Genomic DNA, 20,131 nt, shown 5'->3' with positions numbered 1-20,131 from the left:
TGTATTATTTTTATATATGGGAGGTTTTTTTATTTGTTTGTTTAACTTAATGAATAGTTTTATTTTTGTTTTGTTTAGCTTTATAAACGACTCTTAGCTTGAAGGTAATAAACGTTTTTTTTTTTGCCAATGCCTTTTTGTTTTTGTTTTATGTCTGGTTTTTTGTTGTTTTTGTGGAAGTTCCATTAAATCTAAAGGTATGTTCACATGAAATGTTTGAATGAAATCAAACGGCCATTGCCAGTCGATGTGTGAAGAATGAAAGAAGCTTGAGGGAAGGTAGTGCAGTCTTAATTATAAAAACAAATAAAACGGAATGAGAACAACTGCTGAAACAACGGTAACAGATCAATCTAAAGTTATCTGATGTATGTCGAATCGACTTTTATTGTAACAAAATGAGCAAGAATATGTTTCTGCCGAACTAAGCCTGAATATTGAAACTATCTCTAAAAATATTTTTTTATTGATTGCTAGAGAAATTTTTAAATTCAATTCTGATTCATTTTTGAAGTGGATTTTAATTTTTTAAGGTGTGCTAAAGTTGTTGTATTTTGCGTTAATTTGCTTCATAAACAATATCCGCAGACACATTTCAGATTCGTCACTGCACAGGAATTTCAATCTATTTCATTATAATAATTAATTAATAAATGAAAAAAATAACTATTCCAAGAATGTTTGTGTCTTAAGTCTTTTGTTTTGGTATGCACAATCTATGCAAAAAATGAACATATCAAAAATACGTTGTAAATGTTTTAATGAAGACTAATGTCGAACTTTGACAAATTTGAATTTAATTCGCATATGCAAGTTTCGCATCAGGGCGGAATAAATACAAGTTATCAACGTACGACATTTGTAAAGCCACATAGCCCAATATGCCTGATGAGCCGCTTAACCAACGGCGAAACGCGTCGCATAATGGTGGGTACGTAGGTTCTTCTCCTGGCTTTCCTTTTCATTGCAAAACTTAGATCACCAAGCTCGACTCGAAAGAGTATAAATAACCACTTAAAATTCATTTTTTCGCGTAGATACCAAAACAAAAGACTTAAGACACAAACATTCTTGGAAAATTTATTATTATACCCTTCACCACACTGTGGTACAGGGTATTATGTCTATTATATCTATTATGTCTATGCATAGAATCATGTTAAATTGTAAACAAAGTACAGGTCGTATTTATGATCCGAATTGGATGAAATTTGGCATAGTTTACCTATTTCAGCCAAGGACGAACCCTTTAAAAATTGAGAAAAAACGGTTCAGATATGGCTCCTATATATATTCGTCCGATTTAATGTAAATAGTGTACCAAAGTTTCGATATGCACCAAATTTGGCGTAGCGTACTAGAATTATGTGTGTTAAGTTTCCTGAAAATCGGTCCAGATTTATATATAGCTCTCATATATATTTTCGTCCGATTTAATGTAAATGGTGTACCAAAGTCCCTATATATCTTTCGATTTGCACGAAATTTGGCATAACGTATTGAATTAGGCCTAGAATGATGTGTGTTAAGTTTCCTGAAAACCGGTTCAGATTTAGGTATATATTTTCTCCCGATTTTATGTAAATTGTGCACTAAAAACCCAAATATTGTCCGATTCCCACACAAATTGGTACAATGAACTGTAGTTAATATAAGTTATGCTCTGGCAAGTCTCGTTGTAATCGGTTCAGATTTTGATATAGCTTCTACATATGTATATTTTCGTCCGATTTTGCACAAAATTGACACAAATTTTTGCACAACGTACTGAACTTAGTATAACCTAGAAGTTGGATATAAATGCTGCACCAAGGTGTGTCCAATTGGACCAAAATTTGCACAACGTAAATCGGTTAAGATTTTGATAGAGCTCCCATACACATTTTCTCCCGATTTTAACTACATAACTTAAAATGTTGCCGATGGCGTAGGGGATGATAGATACCAAGCAACGTCTCCGATTGGCTTTAACGTGGCGAAATCCAGGATTATCTTGGTCCCTCTTTCATCTCAATCCTGGATACTGACCTCCCCGCGGTGCCACCTGGGGAGCTATTTTCATCACCCGATGAAATAGTGAGCTAATATATGCCGCGAGTTCACCCATAAGAACTATAAAAAATGGGTTGAGACGTCGGGTTAGTGGCCCACTCTCGGAAAACCCAACGAAAAAGAAAACCGAACACCCCTAATGTTGACGACCCCCGCAAACGTATAAAGGACCACGATCTGCGAATCTTCACTTGGAATGTGCGCACGTAGTACAGAACAGGCGCAGTTTTCACTTTGGCGGATGTACTCAAGAAGTACAAAGCCGATATTATTGCCTTACAGTAAATGCGATGGAAAGGGACAGGAGTAAGTAAATCAGACGATTACGCACTGTATTATAGCTGCCATAAAACGAGACATGAATTTGGCTCCGGATTTATGGTTAACAGGATAATAAAAGACCTCGTCTCCAAATTCACTCCAGAAGATGAGCGAATTGCTATAATTCGTATAAAAGCGAAGTTCTTCTACATCAGTCTCATTTGCGCCCATGCTAAAGATGAACAGACCAAAGACATATTTTACGAGGGCCTAGATCGTTGCCCTGGCCATGACATTAAAGTTCTGCTAGGAGATTTTAATGCAAAAATCGGAAGTTAAAATATCTTTGGCCCCACCGTCGGAAAATTCAGCCTCCATGAAGAAACATGAGACACCGCATGAGGTTGATTGACATGGTAGTTAGCAGCACCAGATTCAAGCATCTCGATATACACAAGGCCACTTGGATTTCTCCCGATCGAACATCGAGAAATCAAATCGATAATATTGTTGTAGACGGAAGGCATTCATCCAGTGTTCTAGACGTCCCCCGATCGAACAACGAGAAATCAAATCCAGTGTTTAGACGTCCGATCGATCCGAGGAGCGAATATCGATTACCTTGTGCAGCCAAGGTACCCACCATTACCTTGTGGCAGCCAAGGTACCCACCCGTCCTAATGTAGCAGCAAAGGTACGATCTAATGTAACACGGAAATTTGACGTCGAAAAGCTGCAAACACAACAGATAGCAGAAGCCTTCTCCGCTCAACTTACCCAACTGCTTGACGAAAGCACCCCTTGTCCCGATAATAATATAGAAGCACAATGGCAGAGAATTGTCCACTCCCTAAAAACAAAAGCGGACAGTATCAACACGTAATGCGATGGGGAACTATCGGGAGAAAAGGAGAGAGGAGAAACTGAAAACTTAAACTGACACAAGATCAGCAGTTAAAGTCGGAAAGGACCTCTCGGAGCCCTTTAATACCGAACGAGGATTTAGGCATGGTGACAATTTGTCGTGTGATATTTTTTACATCCTGCTGAAAAAGGTCATACGAGAGGCAAAAGTGAACAGAAATGAATAACAACACATGTTACTCGCCTACGCCGATGACATCGACATAATGGGTCGAACACTGAGAGGGGTAACAGCCACCTTTGAACAAATTGAGAAGGAGTCTGCCAAAGTGGGTTTGGCAGTAAAGGGCAAGAAGACCAAGCTGATGGTATCAACGTGCAAAACGTCCAGTAGACTTGGACCAACTGTGATGGTATCAACGCACAAAACGTCCAGTAGACTCGGACCAACTGTGGAACTTGTGAACTACAGCTTCGAGGTAGTAAAAGATTTTATATACCTTTGTACCGCCATAAACAAAACGAATGACATCAGTTTTGAAATTCAAAGAAGGATCGTGATGGCCTACAAATCCTACTATGGTCTGAGCAAACAACCCAAAAGCGAGGCCACCTCACGCCAGACCAAACTCACACTCTTCTCTGATACTACCCGTACTGTCATATGGATCTGAAGCATGGGTACTTGCGCAAGCAGACGACGCAGCTCTTGGAGTGTTTGAGAAAAAAATTCTCCGAAAGATCTATGGGCCGATCTGCGTTGATGGTGAATATCGCCGTCGAATGAACCATGAGCTGTACTAGCTATTCTCGGACATCGACATTGTTAGACGTATTAATCTGCAGCGACTACTTTGGCTAGGTCATGTTGTGAGAATGGATGAAGATGCCCCAGCCCAGAAGGCATATAAAAGCGAAACAGCTGATGGTTCACGCAGAAGAGGAAGGCCACGAATAAGATGGAAAGATCAAGTGGAAGATGGTCAAATATGGTCTTTCAAATTGAAAAAAAATGGGCAAAAGTCCGACGCGCCTTTAAATCTTTTTTAAGCTCGGCTTATGGAACGAAAGTTCTGTCACAAGCCAGCTACGTAAGTAAGAGTTTAAAGCTGATGGTTAAAATCTATATATATTTAGCTTCTAAATAGCCCCAATGACACTCCCCCTTATTGTTAAGTTCAATAAATGTCTCATCTTAGGTATGTGTCTTAAGTCTTTTGTTCTTTTGTGAGACTTTTGAGAGAGAGAGCGGCGGAGAGACTGCACCAATCAAATCAGGTTTGTTTCTTAAGTCGCTTCTTTTGTTTACTTTGACAAGGGACAATAAATGAAAACTTTTTTTCACCTTCATTTTGTGAAATGCAATTAAAGAAAATTGTTACAAAAGTAAATGGGGCCACCAATGTGTCCAATTAGAAAAAAATAAAAAAAAACATTACTTAATAAACAATTATATGTAAATTTATAATTTTCACTTTTTTTCGCAGCTGTTTTTCTAAAGCAGACCATCAGGCCAGTGTTCCACCACCACCACAAAACATTTTCCCGCTGTTTTGTTTATTAGGAAGTTGAGTTTTGCGGCAGCTAGATGTTATAATGTAGTATTACCCAGCAGCACCTTGGCAAAAAAAGTTGTAGTTGTTGTTGTTATTTTCGCGTCATTGTATTACTCCCTACTCTCTATGGAATATTTAACACAACTGTGTGTTGGCCGTTTAGTTGAGGCTGTTGTTGTTGCTGTTATTTTTGTTATTATCATTATTCTCCTCTGTGTCTCTGTGGTTCTCTGTCGATTTTTTTTTTGTAATTTTTTCTATGAGTAAATATTTTCGGCTCACGTAATTCACATTCAACTGGTTTATTGCTCGGCTATGTATATGTGTGTGTGACTATAAGTACTGTGGCGATGATGATGACTATTATGTGTTGCCTCCAGTGTCCACCGGGAGGGGGTCTTTTCTGTTGATAGTTATTTTGTGTGTGTGTGCCTAAGGCCTGAATGTCGATGTAAATGACTGACTGCCTAACTATTTGACTGGGGAAACGTGTATGCAATGCTGAATGTTTTGGTTTGGCAAATGCTTGACTGCATTTTAAGTACTTTAACTTCCCGAATACTGGTGGTTCCCGAACACAGCAAGACAAATCGAAAAAATATGATGATCATTAATAACAACAAAAAATATAAAGACACCAACACCAATTGCAATCATGATGATCATTTTCACTACGATGATGATAATTATGATGTCGTTGTCTAAATATATATAAACATACATATGTAGGCATGTATGCATTGCCTGGCTGCACTCATGCTATGCCATAATAGTTGTCGGAAATCAAACATCATGGACATGGATAAATTACAAATAAGTAAAGCTTATGTTGTTGTTTCTTTTTTTTTCATTTCAAAAAAATTAATTTCACGCATTAATGTCATCCAACCATCCAAGCATAAATTCTACAAAAAAAAAAACAAAAACTAGATATCCCCACACAAAATCCGCACAAAATGCGGGGGAGTTATCTTTGTTGCTATTTTTTTTAATTCACATTTTCAAGTAAATCTTTCGAACTTCTATTTCTGGCATTTTATTGCCTCCACACACTTCCAAAACTCACATTTTTTTCTTTTTAATTTTTTATTCTTTTCTTCTCGTTGTTGGCTATTTTTTTTTTTTTTTTTTTTTGTGGTACACCAAAAATTGAAATAAGAACACAAAATTCTGGTAAAACGCGTCTTTTATGTGTTATTTTTTTGGTATAACGCGCGGTTGACCGGGCAATGAAAGACAACACGTCTCGTCTAAATCGCGTTCAGCATATGACTGATCTAAGACTTGTTTGGCTGGCTATAAACCATGGCTAATAGGAAGCAGCAAACAGAGAGATAGAGAGAGTAAAATAAAAGATTTAAAAGAGAACAGATAAATGAATTTAAATAGGGATTTCATTAACAAAAAATTGTTAATATTGGGATTTAAAACGCCGAAAAACTCATAAGGGGTGTGGATTTTTTAAAAAAATACTTTTTAAAGTCCCAGAGGATTCGAACATTTTTATACCCTACACAACTATGCTGTCAGGGTATTATAGCTTTGTGCAGCCCCAAAAGTTTGCAACGCCGCGAAATATTGGTCCTAGACCCACCTTCAAGTATACCAATCGTCATATCTCGACTAGCTGAGTCGATCTAGACAAGTGCGTCCTTCCGTCTGCCCATTATAATTTGTAAACACGATACAAGCCACAGTTATGGACCAATCTTCACGAAATTTTGCATGCAGGATGGGTTCTGGCCAATGAAGACCCCTATTGTTTTTGGTAATGATCGGTGTATATTTAGGGCCGCTCCGAACATCGCATGGACAACGTGATCGGGCTAAAGAATAAGTATGCCTGTTTTGATAAAGATTGGTCAATATTTACCGGGTCAAATGGGCCCTGACTTTTGTGTGAAAAATTACAAAATTTGTATTCTATGGCGTATATATATGCCCCTGAAGGACATAGACCCAATAAGCTGATAGTATATCCATGAGGAGTGGTTGACCTTTAAATTGATACCAATTATATTGTCGCATGTACTCAGATGTGGGAGTTACTCTTATATATTTGCAGGAGTTTACGTACCGCGACATTATTTAGTAACCCATTACCACAATAGAGGGCGGAAATATAGCGCTGATCGATTTGAAATTTTCCATGAGGTTCCAGTTATGGTCAAGGACAACGCCTATAATTTTCGGTGATGATCAGATAATAATTTTGGGATGAAATGGACCGAAAACTTATTTTTGTGTGTGTGTTTTTTGAGCCGATCTATAGGCCCCAATTGAAAGCCCAACATCACAACATAACCCACGGTAAAGAGAACCTGGACAAGTAATTACAAGAACTGTACTGAATATTAGTAATATTCGGAAAACCCCCGCAAACCTATAAAGGACCACGATCTGCGAATCTTCACTTGAAATGTGTCCAGAACAGGCGCAGTTTTCGCCTTGGCGGACGTACTCAAGCTCCGACCGAAGATAAAGATGAACAGACCAAAGACATATTTTACGAGCGCCTAGATACAGCATATGATCGTTGCCCTGTCCATGACATTAAAATTCTGCTAGGGGATTTTAATGGAAAAATCGGAAGGGAAAATATCTTTGGCCCCACTGTCGGAAAATTCTGCCTCCATGAAGAAACATCAGACAAGGCGATATACACAAGGCTACTTGGATTTCTCCCGATCGAACAACGAGAAATCAAATCGATCATGTTGTGATAGACGGAAGGCATTCATCCAGTGTTTTAGACGTCCGATCGATCCGAGGAGCGAATATCGATTCGTACCATTACCTTGTGGCAGCCAAGGTACGCAACCGTCCGTCGAAAAGCTGCAAACACAACAGATAGCAGAAGTCTACTCCGTTCAACTTACCCAACTGCTTGAAGAAATCACCCCTTGTCCCGATAACACAATTGCAGAGAATTGTCCACTCCCTAAAAACTGCAGCAAAAGCAACACTTGGGTACCAAAGACCACCATCAAGAAATCCGTGGTACGATCAGGAGTGTCGTAATGCTACTGATATGAAAAACGCAGTGTATAGGGCAACCCTGCGGACAGTAGCAACACGTAATGCGATGGAGAACTATCGGTAGAAAAGGAAAGAGGAGAAACGGATAACTTTAATTGACACAAGATCAGCAGTTAAAGTTGGAAAGGACCTCTCGGAGCCCTTTAATACCGAACGAGGATTTAGGCATGGTGACAATTTGTCGTGTGATCTTTTTAACATCCTGCTGAAAAAGGTCATACGAGACGCAAAAGTGAACAGAAATAACACTCTGACAAATAACACATGTTACTCGCCTACGCCGATGACATCGACATAATGGGTCGAACACTGAGAGGGGTAACAGCCACCTTTGAACAAATTGAGAAGGAGTCTGCCAAAGTGGGTTTGGCAGTAAAGGGCAAGAAGACCAAGCTGATGCTATCAACGTGCAAAACGTCCAGTAGACTTGGACCAACTGTGATGGTATCAACGCGCAAAACGTCCAGTAGACTCGGACCAACTGTGGAACTTGTGAACTACAGCTTCGAGGTAGTAAAAGATTTTATATACCTTGGTATCGCCATAAACAAAACGAATGAGATCAGTTTTGAAATTCAAAGAAGGATAGTGATGGCCTACAAATGCTACTATGGTCTGAGCAAACAACTCAAAAGCAAGGCCAAGGCCTCCCGCAAGACTAAAGTCACACTCTTCAAGACGCTGATACTGCCCGTGCTGTTATATGGATCTGAAGCATGGGTACTTGCGAAAGCAGATCATCCCGAAAGATCTATGGGCCGATCTGAGTTGATGGTGAATATCGCAGTCGAATGAATCATGAGTTGTACCAGGTATTCTCGAACATCGACATTGTAAGACGTATTGATCTGCAGCGACTACGTTGCCTAGGTCATGTTGTGAGAATAGATGAAGATGCCCCAGCCCAAAAGGCATATAAAAGCGAACCAGCTGATGGTCCACGCAGAAGGGGAAGGCCACGAATAAGATGGAAAGATCAAGTGGAAGATAACATTGCCAAATATGGTCTTTCAAATTGAAAAAACTGCGTTAAAGTCCGACGCGCCTTTAAATCTTTTTTTAAGCTCGGCTTATGGAACGAAAGTTCTGTCACAAGCCAGCTAAGTAAGTAAGAGTTTAAAGCTGATGGTTAAAATCTATATGTATTTAGCTTTAAAATAGCTCCAATGACACTCCCCCCTTATTGTTGTGTTCAATAAATGTCTCATCTTAGGTTTCTGTCTTAAGTCTTTTGTTCTTTTGTGAGACTTCTGTGAGAGAGAGGCAAAGAGACTGCACCAATCAAATCAGGTTTGTTTCTTAAGTCGTTATTTCTTTACTTTGACAAGGGACAATAAATGAAAACTTCTTTTTTTCACCTTCATTTTGTGAAATGCAATCAAAAATTGTTACAAAACTTAATGGGGTCACCAATGTGTCCAATTAGAAAAGAAATTAAAAAATAAACATTACTTAATAAACAATTATATGTAAATTTATAATTTTCACTTTTTTCGCAGCTGTTTTTCTAAAGCAGACCAGCAGGCCAGGGTTCCACCACCACCACAAAATATTTTCCCGCTGTTTTGTTTATTATGAAGTTGAGCTTTGCGGCAGCTAGATGTAATAATGTAGTATTACCCAGCAGCACCTTGGCAAAAAAAAGTTGTTGTTGTTGCTATTTTCGCGTCATTGTATTACTCCCTACTCTCTATGGAATATTTAACACAACTGTGTGTTGGCCGTTTAGTTGAGGCTGTTGTTGTTGCTGTTATTTTTGTTATTATCATTATTCTCCTCTGTGTCTCTGTGGTTCTCTGTCGATTTTTTTGTAATTTTTTCTATGAGTAAATATTTTCGGCTCACGTAATTCACATTCAACTGGTTTATTGCTCGGCTATGTATATGTGTGTGTGACTATAAGTACTGTGGCGATGATGATGACTATTATGTGTTGCCTCCAGTGTCCACCGGGAGGGGGTCTTTTCTGTTGATAGTTATTTTGTGTGTGTGTGCCTAAGGCCTGAATGTCGATGTAAATGACTGACTGCCTAACTATTTGACTGGGGAAACGTGTATGCAATGCTGAATGTTTTGGTTTGGCAAATGCTTGACTGCATTTTAAGTACTTTAACTTCCCGAATACTGGTGGTTCCCGAACACAGCAAGACAAATCGAAAAAATATGATGATCATTAATAACAACAAAAAATATAAAGACACCAACACCAATTGCAATCATGATGATCATTTTCACTACGATGATGATAATTATGATGTCGTTGTCTAAATATATATAAACATACATATGTAGGCATGTATGCATTGCCTGGCTGCACTCATGCTATGCCATAATAGTTGTCGGAAATCAAACATCATGGACATGGATAAATTACAAATAAGTAAAGCTTATGTTGTTGTTTCTTTTTTTTTCATTTCAAAAAAATTAATTTCACGCATTAATGTCATCCAACCATCCAAGCATAAATTCTACAAAAAAAAAAACAAAAACTAGATATCCCCACACAAAATCCGCACAAAATGCGGGGGAGTTATCTTTGTTGCTATTTTTTTTAATTCACATTTTCAAGTAAATCTTTCGAACTTCTATTTCTGGCATTTTATTGCCTCCACACACTTCCAAAACTCACATTTTTTTCTTTTTAATTTTTTATTCTTTTCTTCTCGTTGTTGGCTATTTTTTTTTTTTTTTTTTTTTGTGGTACACCAAAAATTGAAATAAGAACACAAAATTCTGGTAAAACGCGTCTTTTATGTGTTATTTTTTTGGTATAACGCGCGGTTGACCGGGCAATGAAAGACAACACGTCTCGTCTAAATCGCGTTCAGCATATGACTGATCTAAGACTTGTTTGGCTGGCTATAAACCATGGCTAATAGGAAGCAGCAAACAGAGAGATAGAGAGAGTAAAATAAAAGATTTAAAAGAGAACAGATAAATGAATTTAAATAGGGATTTCATTAACAAAAAATTGTTAATATTGGGATTTAAAACGCCGAAAAACTCATAAGGGGTGTGGATTTTTTAAAAAAATACTTTTTAAAGTCCCAGAGGATTCGAACATTTTTATACCCTACACAACTATGCTGTCAGGGTATTAGCTTTGTGCAGCCCCAAAAGTTTGCAACGCCGCGAAATATTGGTCCTAGACCCACCTTCAAGTATACCAATCGTCATATCTCGACTAGCTGAGTCGATCTAGACAAGTGCGTCCTTCCGTCTGCCCATTATAATTTGTAAACACGATACAAGCCACAGTTATGGACCAATCTTCACGAAATTTTGCATGCAGGATGGGTTCTGGCCAATGAAGACCCCTATTGTTTTTGGTAATGATCGGTGTATATTTAGGGCCGCTCCGAACATCGCATGGACAACGTGATCGGGCTAAAGAATAAGTATGCCTGTTTTGATAAAGATTGGTCAATATTTACCGGGTCAAATGGGCCCTGACTTTTGTGTGAAAAATTACAAAATTTGTATTCTATGGCGTATATATATGCCCCTGAAGGACATAGACCCAATAAGCTGATAGTATATCCATGAGGAGTGGTTGACCTTTAAATTGATACCAATTATATTGTCGCATGTACTCAGATGTGGGAGTTACTCTTATATATTTGCAGGAGTTTACGTACCGCGACATTATTTAGTAACCCATTACCACAATAGAGGGCGGAAATATAGCGCTGATCGATTTGAAATTTTCCATGAGGTTCCAGTTATGGTCAAGAACAATGCCTATAATTTTCGGTGATGATCAGATAATAATTTTGGGATGAAATGGACCGAAAACTTATTTTTGTGTGTGTGTTTTTTGAGCCGATCTATAGGCCCCAATTGAAAGCCCAACATCACAACATAACCCACGGTAAAGAGAACCTGGACAAGTAATTACAAGAACTGTACTGAATATTAGTAATATTCGGAAAATTTGTCAGTGTAAGGAAGAGATTCTTTTGACCTCTAATCGGGCAAATATAACGAAGCCCAGGCTTCGATTAAAATATGGGTTTTAATATGGTCGGCCCCGTCCGACTATACTGCTCCGCTCACTGGTTTAAAAATATTTTTCAAAGGTCCCAGTAGACACATGGATTAAAAAATGTTTCAAGGCCTCTGGAGAGTTGCAGATTTATACAAATTAAGTCCCTAAAATTTTCCCAAAGCCCCAGAATAGTCCTGAATTTTTCAAGGTCCTATGTGAATTTTTCCAAGATCCCTGAAGAGGCGTAAATTTTTATGAATCTTTTTTCAAGGTATCAGAGAAAGCATAGGGTTGATTTTTTTCTCCAGGACATAGTATCGGCATGGATATTTAAAGGTCCCAGACGTTGGATTTATTAAACAGTTTTTTTTTCAAAACCCCAGAATAGTCCTGAAGGTCCTCTAAGAGGTGCGATGACTCCTGATTTTTGAAATTTTTGATTTGAAACTGAATAGAACTGCTAATTTTTAAAAGATATTTAAAAAAAAGGAACAAGTCTAGTTTGGGGGCTCCATTCGGGTCGCTTTGAAATTTTTACCGTAAGTAGTCCTCGTTGAGCTGATTATAAGTGATATATATTTTATGTGGGGAAATGCATACTTTCCGAGATATGGGCCTTGAAATTTCGGAGCATATCTTGGTTAAAACGACCGTTTTACTAATGCCACAAAGGCAATATGGGTACCATTTTAAAGCTTATAACGAGTACAAACATAAACATAAAACAAACATAACATGTCGGGCATGAATTTTCTTGTTTCCACTTTGACACTAGAACGCCGAAGGCGGTCATTTTGACCGCTTTCCAATTTCAAGTACAAAAGCAACTGTTCACTTAATGACACTTTTTTTTAAATTTGGTGACTTTTTGTACCTCATAGAATTACGTTTATTATAAAAAATTCACCAAATTTAAAAAAAGTGTCATTAAATGCACAGTTGTTTTTGTACTTGAATTGGAAAGCGGTCAAAATGACCGCCTTCGGCGTTCTAGTGTTAAGTAGCCGGCCTTCGGTTGTGGCTTAAGACTTTCACCTATGGACAGGCGCAAACAGGCAATTTTAAAATCAAGTTCAAGGGTTTTTTATGTAGAAGGCCTTCGGCCAGGGCTTATAACTTTCACCTATTTACAGGCACATCCAATCCAAATCCTTTTTAGGAGCAATTTCAGAATCAAATTTATGGTTTTTAAGTAGTCGGCCTTCGTCCGTGACTTTAGACTTTCACCTATGGCCAGGCGCATACATGGCTTTGAAACCAAATATATTTTTTTTCAATTTTACTTAATGTTATATAGATTATAAAGATATATTCTTTATTTAGTTTTAAAGCACTATCCAAACCCTTTAAAATGATACCCATATTGCTTTGGTGGCATTATTAAAACGGGCGTTTCAACCAAGATTCCCCCCACATAAAATATATATCACTGTAATCAGCTCAACGAGGACTACTTACGGTAAATTTCAAAGCGAACTGAGTGGAGCCCCTAGAGTTGACTTAAACAAAAACCCCTCCTGAATATTCTAAATTGTTTTCCTCACTTTTTGAAAAAAATATTAAATAAAACCTCTTGATAATTCTATTGATAGTTTTGCATAGTTTCTTTATATTTATTATTATTTATATTCTTCTTCTTTGTAATATTTTTTTCTATAGTATTGTAATGTTTATGTCTTAATAAATACACACAAATATGCATTTTTTACTATTGTGTTTTGCATTTTTATTACTTAATAAATTTCAGTTGCCACTTTAGATTTATTTCTTCTTCTCCATCGGTACAGTTGGTAAATACATCTCTAATGTGCTTTAGTCTATGGAAATCAATGAATGATTGATTGATCTCCGAAATTCACAAAACGGTGTGTGCAATTTAACGACATAATAAAACAACAACAAGTGCAAAAACACCAAAAAAATAACGGCGGCAGGAGTTAAGAAAACTCATTTCACAAAACACATATATAATTGTTTTTTACTTTTTGTTTTGTAATATTAAAAAAAAATATTTATCTAAAAAGAGAATTTTGTTATTTTTAATTAATATCATTCTTTACGAGGCCTTACATTGCACTTTGATGAGCAGTAGTTGCTAGTTCTAGGTGAGTTTGTTTATTTGCAATATTGGCAGTTGATGAGTTTTTGTTTTTGGAAAATGGAAATCTCTTTTTATGTAGTTGAGTTTATGGTATTGCAGTTTTATTTTATTTTCTGTTTTAGGTTCGAATTGTATTCCATGATAACAATGTTTTGGTTTTTCTTGATGTTTATATTTTTTATTATTTAATACACATTAACTTTTAAGTTAAACTTTTCGCGTAGTAGTGATAGTGTAGAGAGTGTTTGATTTCTAGAGAAGTAGTTTTTATTTTTTTGTGATAACTACAAGATACAACTTTTCGCTTGGCGTTGCATTAAATCCTAGGCTAATTCTAAACGTTTCATTTCCTTAAACAATTCCTTGCCCATTTGAGCTGGACTCCTGGTAACGATGACACCAGCCTTTTCCAAGGCCTTGATTTTGTCACCGGCACCACCTTTGCCGCCGGAGATAATGGCACCAGCGTGACCCATTCTGCGGCCGGGAGGAGCAGAGAGACCGGCAATGAAAGAGACAACAGGCTTGGCTTTGATACCCTAGAACAATGAAAATGGAAAATCATTTATAAAATATTCCCAAAAAAATATATCAAAACAAAATAATAACTCACAGTATTATATTGTGACAAATAGGCAGCAGCATTTTCCTCAGCAACACCACCAATTTCACCAATCAAAATAATACCCTTGGTATCGGGATCCTTGAGGAAGATTTCCAAGCAATCAATGAAATCGGTACCGTTGAAGGGATCACCACCAATGCCGACGCACAAAGTTTGTCCCAAACCAACTTCAGTGGTTTGATTGACAGCTTCATAAGTCAAGGTACCAGAACGGGAGACAACACCGACCTTGCCACGCTTGTGAATGTGACCGGGCATAATGCCAATTTTGCACTGCAAAGGGAGAGAGAGAGGGACAAAATAAAATTAAATTAAATTCAATTCTAATTATTTTTGTTTTTTTTTTTTAATGTTTTTGTAATGTTAATGAAATGTTTTGTTGTTGTTGGCAATCATAATGAGAATGTATGAATGAAAATGTGTTCGCTATGACCTTGGACAATAAATTAATTGTTAAAGGTTTCCACGTGTTTGTTCTTTGCAATAAATTTGCTGTTTTATAAAATAGATAAAAAATAATAGTTCTGTTAAAAAAAAAAAAAAATTACAAGGACTATTCAGGATCTTGTATTCCAATAACTTGGACATTTTTAATATTTATTTCAAAGGATCGATTTTTTGATATATTTTTCAAATGGAAAATTAATGAAAATTTTTTAAGGACCAACTGTATTTAAAAAAAAAACACACACACATATGCCTGGATTTTGTATACCCTTCACCACTGTGTGATACAGGGTATTATGTCAAAGAGAAACGAGGCAAAGAGAAACGAGGTTCCTTTTGAGAATATGCATAGAATCACTTTCTGAGTCGATTTATGCATATCCGTCTGTCGTCTGTAAATGTTAAATTGTAAAAAAAGTACAGGTAGCATTTACGATCCGATTTGAATAAAATTTGGCACAGCCCCATTATTTGGCCCAAGGACGAACCCTAATGAAATTGGGAAAAATCGGACCAGATTTGGATATAGCTCCCGTAAATAGTTTTGTTTGAAATTTGGCATAAAGTTCTGAATTAGGTCCAGAATGATGTGTGCTAAGTTCAGATTTAGATATAGCTCCAATATATAGTTTTTTCCGATTTTATGTAAATGGTGCACCGATTTGCACGAATTTTGCATAGAATACTTGAATTGTGTCTAGAATGATTTGGTTCAAGTTTCGTGAAAATCTGTTCAGATTTAGATATAGCTCCCATATATATTTTCGTCCGATTTGAGGTGAATGAGGCACCAAAGCCACTATATATCTTTCGATTTGCATAAAATTTGGCATAAAGTTCTGGATTAGGACCAGAATGAGGTGTGCTAATTTTCGGTTAAGATTTAGATATAGCTCCCATATATAGTTTTGTCCAATTTTATGTAAATGGTGCACAAAAGCCCTTATATATCTTTCGATTTTCACGAAATTTTACATAGAATACTGAATTGTGTCTAGAATGATGTGTGTTAAGTTTCGTGAAAATCGGTTCAGATTTAGATATAGCTCACATATATATTTTCGTCCGATTTAAGGTAAATGGGGCTCCAAATCCCTATATATCATTCGATTTGAACGAAATTTGGCACGGTGTACTCAATTGAATCTAGAATGACGTGTGTTAAGTTTCGAGAAAATCGGGCCAGATTTAGATATAGCTCCCATATATAGTTTTGTTCGAATTTATGTAAATGGTGCACCAAAGTCCCAATATATCTTTCGATTTGCCCAAAATTTGGCATAGCGTACTGAATTAAGTACAGAATGATCTGTGTTAAGTTTCGTGAAAATCGGTTCAGATTTAGATATAGCTTCCATATATAGTTTCGTCCGATTTTATTTAAATGGTGCACCAAAGTCCCTATATATATTTTGATTTGCACGAAATTTTGCATAGTGTACTAAATTGCGCCAGAAGTGATGTGTGCTACGTTTCGTGAAAATTGGCTCAGATTTAGATATAACTTCTATATAGTCTCATCCGATTTTATGTAGATGGTGCAATTTTGAAAATATTCATTCAATATAAACAAATTCGAAATTGTCTACGACTTTCAATAATAAACCAGCCACCTACTTTACTAGTTTTCTAGTTATTTTCAATATTCAATTCCAATAAATAAAACTATTCACTAGACCAGTTGTTTTTTGATTGTAGCAGATGCCATGCCGCCGCAATAGCAACTATATTGAGAGTATGAGATCAAAGTCCACTATGTGTTATCATATATAAACAATCTGAAAATACCGCGTCAGGGAGAAAGAGATAATACAACAAATATTAATAATTGATAATCAACAATTGATATCCATAAGGTTTTGCATATGTGTAAATTTTTAGTTTGAACTAAATTTTAGTATCCAAGTGAATTTGTTTTTGACTAAAGAGGCTTTTTTTGGAAATAAACAAAATGGAAATAAAGTATAAATGATGAGTCATATGAACAAACAGGCCAAATAGTCAGCTGATAATCATGATGTGGATGGTGATACAGTATTTGCTGAAAACTATGTCGTCATAACCAAAATTTGTTTACGCATACCGGGTTTATTTTTGCGATAAAGAAAATAAAATAGAAGGGAAAGTATAATCAATAAAATAAAAAAACAAAGAAGAACTCCCAAATAATATGGTAATGAAAATACTGGCAAAATGCTGACCAGACATCGCACATCAGAGACAAAAAAAAAAAAAAAAAATCATCCTCATAAAATGATAATGAAAAAAACAAGTAATGAACTTTGTCCACTTTTGCAAAGGTCTCTCGTCTATATGTGTGTATACTATGCGGTGTTCATTTGTTTGTTTTTTTTGTATTTACTGATGCTTGTTGTTGTTATGTATGTTTTCTCTTTCTTCATCGTCTACTTTTTTAATATAAAAACTGAAGTCAATAACAATTTTAAATAGCAACGTTGTTATCAGTTTTGAAAAGCGATTGCAAAAACAATAAATAAAAATATGTTTGTATGTGAGATTTGCAATGAAAATAATGTGTACTTTGTCTCTATAGATACTTACTCTTTCGGGAGCGATAATACCAGGACAATTGGGACCAACCAAACGTGATTTGTTTTGGGTCAACAAGGCATGTTTAACACGAACCATATCGTGTTGTGGTACACCTTCAGTAATGCATACAATCAATGGAATTTCAGCTTCCAAGGCTTCCATAATGGCAGCAGCAGCACCGGGTGGTGGTACATAAATAACGGTGGCATGAGGATCGGTAGCCTTTTTGGCTTCAGCTACCTGTAAAAAAAAAAATTTAGAGAGAGAAAAATAAATAAAATTTTGGAATTGATGTCGAATAAATTTTTGTTTTTTTTTTTTGTTCAAAACTAGTCTTTAGGGTCAAAATATTTCTACAAATGGGAAGATTCCACAAAAATATTTTTTTAATCAGGATCAAAAGTGATGAAAATTCAAATATTTATTCCAATATTTCCCATGAGAAAACCAACATATTAAATTAGAACGAATTCGGTTGAAAAGTGTGTCTGAAAATATCGAAAATTGGGGATATCTTTATACGGGAAAGCTAATGAAAATTTGTGATAGGAAGATAATAACCCTAAGTTTTAAATTATAGCCAATTCGCTAAATACCGAATAATGGAAGTATCGTTATATGAGAACCAATATTGATAATATTTGGGTTGAAGATTTGCCACCCAATTGGAATCCAAATATTATATAATCGGCGATTTGCTTGAAATGTGGCTTATTACTTCAAAATATTGGGGCTATCGTAATATGGAGCCTATACCAAACAAATTTGGTGGATGGTATAAAAAAGGGACCTTAAGAAATCTGAATAGCTACAAGTCAGGATGTAGTCAAAAGACTGCTAGTGGCAATAATGATGAGCAACAATCGGGCCAAATGTCCTACCCTATTTTATATTTATGTTTCTGCCACTGTGCATGTGGCTGACCTACTACTTCTGTATTCTACAAAAATTATAAATGTAATTTATAAGCTATAATATGAAAATGCAACTTACACTGGCAAAGACGGGCAAACCCAAATGAGTGGTACCGCCTTTTTTGGGTGAAATTCCACCAACCAATTTGGTGCCATATTCCAGGGCTTGTTGACTGTGGAAGGTACCTTGCTTGCCAGTAAAACCTTGGCAAATGACACGCGATTCACCGGTCAACATCAAGTTGGCACGTGTCTGATTGTATTGGGAGTTGTGGCGGACGGCGGCAACAAGTCCATCTGTAATATTGGAAAAACAAAACAGAAAACACATTAATTAAAATTCTAAATACTAAAAATAAAATTGCAAAAAAAAAGAAATAAATTGTTCTCTTCCTCGGATAAATCACTGCTTTAGTCTAGGGTAAAACAACAACAAAATACACACACATTCACTTTCAATTAATTTGCTTGCATTCCCACAGACTCTCAATTACAACAACAAAAACAAGAGCAATGAAAAAAAAATTAAGAAAAAAATCACGGTCATTGAATATTTGACATTCCACTTGTTTTTTTTTTTTTTCTTCTTTCAATGTCTTATACCATAGACAGACGACAGCCTTAATTTGCATTAAAAAGTTCTTAATTTGAATTAAAATTTACCCCTGACAGACGAGAGTTTCTGCATTTATGAACCAGTTTTTTGTTTCAAAACTATTGTTTGTCTGTGTGTAGGAAGAAAATATTGACATTTCTTTACAATACTTTTTAGGATTACATCTTTTTAAAATTGATACATGGCAGGAAGGAAAACTAACAGCTATAATGAAGATAAAACAGCTCCAAATTTGAAGAAATGTTGAATTTTGCCTTTATTTCTAATTTTTATTTTCGTAAACATAAACAAATTTGACAACAATCTATTTTCTACAGCATTGCCATATTGAAATTGCTTAATTCAGTATAAATTCAGTTTGATTTTGTGCATTAACAACACATAAAAATGAGGATAATGTACAAGTTAATTTGAATTAAGGCTGTTAATGCAAATTAAGGCTGTCGTCTGTCTAGGCTATTAGAGCCAGAATACTGACTTTATGTCCAAAACTTTGTACACTTTTCACACAATTAACACTCTTATTGGCATCTTTTGTTATCTTCCATAAGGCATAAATAATTATGTACTTCATATTTTAGCCACCGGTTATGTTATCACTAATATTTCATCTATGACGTTATATAATTGGTTTTTTCTTTGCAAATTTATTCACGATTTCTTTGTACACTGCCTGCCTGCTTATCACTTACCGCGTACTTTAAGCAAAACTCTTGAGCTGGCAGCCATTATTTGTTTTGCAAAATTAATGTAATTTCAGATATTGTTTTACCAAAAAAAATATGCAAAAGTTATGCAAATTTTCTTTTCTTCTTTCTACTGTCGTAAATTTCGCCTCTCTGCCTCGTTCGGTCGTCAAATAGCGAAGCAACCAACAACTTTTTTTGGCAAACAGATGTCAAAAATTGCTAGAGATGAGCAATCGGTGGAAATAGAGAGAGAGCGCGAGAATGAATGAGTAACCAAGTGTTAGTTATCGATAAATGGGTAGTCATAGTATAAATATAAACTAGTAGGTATAAATATAATTAATTTGATGAAAATTATATATTCTTTTATTAATTAAATATATGGAAATGAATAAATGTGAGCATAAAGCATAAAATATTACAATT

The 20,131-nt window shown here is 36.0% G+C and overlaps 1 protein-coding gene across 1 annotated transcript; it reads right to left on the bottom strand.

Moving 5' to 3' along the window:
- Window positions 1-14,124: 14,124 nt before the first annotated feature.
- LOC133325702 (succinate--CoA ligase [ADP/GDP-forming] subunit alpha, mitochondrial) lies at window positions 14,125-19,760 on the bottom strand. The gene is made up of 5 exons (XM_061534426.1): window positions 19,709-19,760; window positions 18,480-18,697; window positions 17,496-17,726; window positions 14,475-14,759; window positions 14,125-14,400 (listed from the first exon to the last, which is right to left on the bottom strand). Exons 1-5 carry the CDS (start codon window positions 19,743-19,745, stop codon window positions 14,185-14,187), a joined length of 987 nt encoding a protein of 328 aa, XP_061390410.1. The 5' UTR covers window positions 19,746-19,760; the 3' UTR covers window positions 14,125-14,184.
- Between the last annotated feature and the right edge of the window lie 371 nt (window positions 19,761-20,131).

Source organism: Musca vetustissima, unplaced genomic scaffold, assembly GCF_032173495.1.
Source record: "Musca vetustissima isolate MV318-11 ecotype Yass unplaced genomic scaffold, APGP_CSIRO_Mvet_v1 utg38201, whole genome shotgun sequence".
Lineage (NCBI taxonomy): Eukaryota > Metazoa > Arthropoda > Insecta > Diptera > Muscidae > Musca > Musca vetustissima.
Note: the sequence above shows the minus strand (reverse complement) of the source record. Positions and strands in the feature narration are given on the sequence as shown.